This window comes from Palaemon carinicauda, chromosome 4, assembly GCF_036898095.1.
Source record: "Palaemon carinicauda isolate YSFRI2023 chromosome 4, ASM3689809v2, whole genome shotgun sequence".
NCBI classification, from domain to species: domain Eukaryota; kingdom Metazoa; phylum Arthropoda; class Malacostraca; order Decapoda; family Palaemonidae; genus Palaemon; species Palaemon carinicauda.
The window spans coordinates 76680742-76684650 of NC_090728.1; the positions used below are offsets into that span (position 1 = coordinate 76680742).

General features: G+C 38.7%; 1 protein-coding gene across 3 annotated transcripts; it reads left to right on the top strand.

Moving 5' to 3' along the window:
* Window positions 1-195: 195 nt before the first annotated feature.
* LOC137640021 (actin, clone 403) lies at window positions 196-3525 on the top strand. 3 transcript variants are annotated; one of them, XM_068372379.1, is made up of 3 exons: window positions 196-354; window positions 1820-1955; window positions 2407-3525. In XM_068372379.1, the coding sequence occupies exons 2-3, from the start codon at window positions 1830-1832 to the stop codon at window positions 3409-3411; spliced, it is 1131 nt and encodes a 376-aa protein (XP_068228480.1). In that variant the 5' UTR covers window positions 196-354; window positions 1820-1829; the 3' UTR covers window positions 3412-3525. The 3 variants fall into 3 exon arrangements, with proteins under 3 accessions (XP_068228480.1, XP_068228483.1, XP_068228481.1); XM_068372382.1 differs by lacking the exon at window positions 196-354 and adding an exon at window positions 900-1040; XM_068372380.1 differs by lacking the exon at window positions 196-354 and adding an exon at window positions 906-1051.
* Window positions 3526-3909: the final 384 nt, after the last annotated feature.

The following is a 3909-nucleotide window of genomic DNA, read 5'->3' on the forward strand; positions in this document are numbered from 1 at the left end:
GAGATCGTCTCCATGTCCATATAAGGCTAGACGTTTGTCTGGGCGGGGCGGACGAGGCCATTGCGGCAAAATAATAGGGGTGTTCACTCGTTAAGTCAAAGTAAATTTCCCTTTCCACTAAATATACGTTATATTTTCGATAGATTTTAGTTCAGAAATTAAAATTGAGCATTGTTGAATTGTGTTACCTCAAATATTAAGCTCTGTATGAGACAAAACGTGGTGAATAATTAAGTGTTGATTGCCCTCCCCCCTTCTGGAAAGTCAAAGAGACGGTCGGTGTTTGGAGTAGCGCGCATCTCCTTCACTCACTTGCTCATCTACATCTGTTCTGGGTGGACGTATCTCACTTAGGTAAGTACACGTCGACATTGTTTAACTAGTTGTTTTGTTACATTGAATTTTATATTCGGTAATCTGGTGTGGTGAGGGTTGCTGTGTAACTGAATTCTTAAGATCTGTCTCGAAGTTGAATGCAATAATTTTGCTTGATGGATTGTCTTAACACTTCTAGTAATATTGTAACTCGTACCGCCAAGATTATTTCAATAGATTTCTGGCGTATCCCTTTGAGAATTACTATCTAGTTAGTGTATATTCATGCACTTGGTATCCCCCCAGTAATAAGACAAAATTTCTAACTTGCCGTTGCTTTAGGGTGGTTTTTTTTTAATATTTTTTATTTCATCATGACTACTTTCACCGGACAAAATTGCCACGTTTGTTTCAATAGTTGAAGAGTAAATTAAAATTTGAAGCTTGAACCGATGCATTCTCTGGTGATTAGATCGTTATATGGGAGTGTCGAGCGCATGGTGACGTCACGTGAAAATCTGGCGGTCACGGGATAATCCCCCCCCTTCTCTCCACTTCAAGTGTTGAGCTTTAGCCCCCACCCCCATTGACGGTGAGGGAAAAGGGGCGGGGTTACTGCAGCTTTTATGTAGGACTCTTCCAGAAGATAGCTTAGACTGGTCTCCGCTCTCGTAGTGATCACTGTTCTGTCTTCGACTTTCTAGACACATTTAATTCAAGTCGCTGTGAGTTTTCGGTAAATGTGACGTGAAATACTTAGTGTTTGGCTAAATGTCAAGGAAACTTAGCCTCTGATATTGGAAATGTTTGAATTTACTGAATTCGGTAGTCGATGTGAAAGTAGCCTCGGGATATCTTGCTTATTTCGAGTGGTTGTGAATAGGGATTAGTTCAATTTAAACAATTCATGGGCAAAGTTAAGTGCAAGCTTTACTTTAAGCTTTTGAGTGTTGTCCATGTTTTGAAAACTGTGCATTATGGTTACATTTGTCTATTGCCTCTTGTAGATTATGGTTATGCGGAATTAATGTAATATGGTTCCAAATATTAGTGTTTAAGTTCGTATTTCTATTCCATGCTCTAGATTTTAAGTTTTTTTTATTTATTTTATGTTCATATATCAGTTCCATACTTTAGATTCTGTGAAGAAAGTGTGCTCGGCCAGTGGAAAAGCCGAAATTCAACTTTCAATTTGTGACTATAATAGTTTATCTCAATTACTCTATCAAATGGTAACTCTTGGTCAAATCTGATGAAACAAAAATAATGAATGTCATTCATATTTGTAAGAATCGCCAAGATCAAATTTTATCTAACGTCTGCTCTGGACTTTATCTTTTATTTTTCATCTATTATTATATAAACTAGTGAAGGGAACTTCACAACATACGATACCTTGGATTTCCTTCATTTTATTTTTCAAACTTCATTCATTTAATACAATGTTTGACGAATTAACAGATTTGGTTCCATTATAAAGTTTAATATAAAGTTAATCTTTCAGCTAATCCAAAATGTGTGACGACGAAGTAGCCGCTTTGGTAGTAGACAATGGATCCGGTATGTGCAAAGCTGGATTCGCCGGGGATGATGCTCCCCGTGCTGTGTTCCCATCTATCGTCGGCAGACCCCGTCACCAGGTGAATATCCTCAAATTTTATTTTTTTTTTTAAATTTATTTTTCTATCTTGAAGGTGTTATTGTAACTTTAATTTAATCTTCGTTTTTATAGAAATCAATAATGGACCTTTTACATTAATGTATTTTCAGTAAAAGTTTAATTCTATTTCCCGATTTAATAATTATTACCAGTGTATTCCTTACTAGTATAGTGTTATTTTTAAAGACCCTGAACATAAAATGTAATAAAAATGTAATATTCAGTAATCATTGAAAGTTTCCACACTTGGTCATCTTTATTAATTACTTTGTAGTGAAGTGTTTAGTATTGTTGATAGACTTTAGGTTTCTATTTAGTTCTTTTTAGTCAAGTATTTTAATGAGGACTCCTAATGCCATGGTAATTGTAAGAAAATTAATTTGCGTTTTCATTTGCTCTATTAGGAAATTTTCTAATAAAACCTTTTTCAGGGTGTGATGGTTGGTATGGGTCAGAAGGACTCTTATGTCGGCGATGAGGCCCAGAGCAAGAGAGGTATCCTCACCCTAAAGTACCCAATTGAGCACGGTATCGTAACTAACTGGGATGACATGGAGAAGATTTGGCATCATACCTTCTACAATGAACTTCGTGTTGCCCCCGAGGAGCACCCCGTACTCCTGACAGAGGCTCCCTTGAACCCTAAGGCTAACAGGGAAAAGATGACCCAGATTATGTTTGAAACTTTCAACACCCCAGCCATGTACGTCGCCATCCAGGCTGTGCTGTCCCTGTATGCCTCTGGTCGTACCACTGGTATCGTGCTGGACTCTGGAGATGGCGTCTCCCACACTGTGCCCATTTATGAGGGATATGCGCTTCCTCACGCCATCCTCCGTCTGGACTTGGCAGGACGTGACTTAACAGACTACCTCATGAAGATCCTTACCGAACGTGGCTACACCTTCACGACCACCGCTGAGCGAGAAATCGTCCGAGACATCAAGGAGAAGCTCTGCTATGTTGCCCTGGACTTCGAGCAGGAAATGACCACTGCCGCCTCCTCCTCTTCCCTTGAGAAGTCCTACGAGCTTCCCGACGGTCAGGTCATCACTATTGGTAACGAGAGGTTTAGGTGCCCTGAAGCTCTCTTCCAGCCATCCTTCCTGGGTATGGAATCCTGTGGTATCCACGAGACCACTTACAACTCTATCATGAAATGTGATGTCGACATCCGTAAGGATTTGTATGCCAACACTGTCCTGTCTGGAGGCACCACAATGTACCCAGGAATTGCTGACAGAATGCAGAAGGAAATCACTGCCCTGGCACCTTCCACCATGAAGATTAAGATCATCGCACCTCCTGAGCGCAAATACTCCGTCTGGATCGGCGGATCAATCTTGGCTTCTCTATCTACCTTCCAGCAGATGTGGATCAGCAAACAAGAATATGATGAGTCTGGACCATCAATTGTACACAGGAAATGCTTCTAATTTTATTGCATTTTCTTTAGGTCTTAACAAATGTACATGATTTAGGATAAATTTTTACATTATTCCATTAGTTTTTAAGTGTTATTTAATAAGGAATAAATTCATTTCTACATACAGTTTAGTTAACCTTATCCTATATTAAATATCATTAAGGTAATACCTGTCAGGCCAAGATGAATAACATCTGCCCTAATATTGAAGGTAAGAAACAAAGAATGGCTCAGTAGGTGGTGAACAAATTTTTTCAGGAGTGAAACAAAAACTACATTTGAGTGGCTACTAAAGAAAAGTCCATAGTAAAAGCTACTAACTTTCATGGTGTAATTTTTTCTTATAATTTTAATCCAAATTGCACTAGGGACAAAGTTCTCAGGAAAAAGGTAATATAACTGAGAAAGTGTAAAGGGTTGAATAGTTGAAATTTGGTGACAGACATGGGAGTAAGTTCTCGTGACAGGTAAATTGAACTGAAAAATGAATACTTTGGAATATGATTGG

What these genes read in the sequence shown, in the direction of transcription:
- LOC137640021 (XM_068372379.1), top strand. Translation starts at nt 1,830, where the DNA reads ATGTGTGACGACGAAGTAGCCGCTTTGGTAGTAGACAATGGATCCGGT. An exon ending in TCGGCAGACCCCGTCACCAG is followed by an intron (nt 1,956 to 2,406) that starts GTGAATATCCTC and finishes AACCTTTTTCAG; the next exon opens with GGTGTGATGGTTGGTATGGG.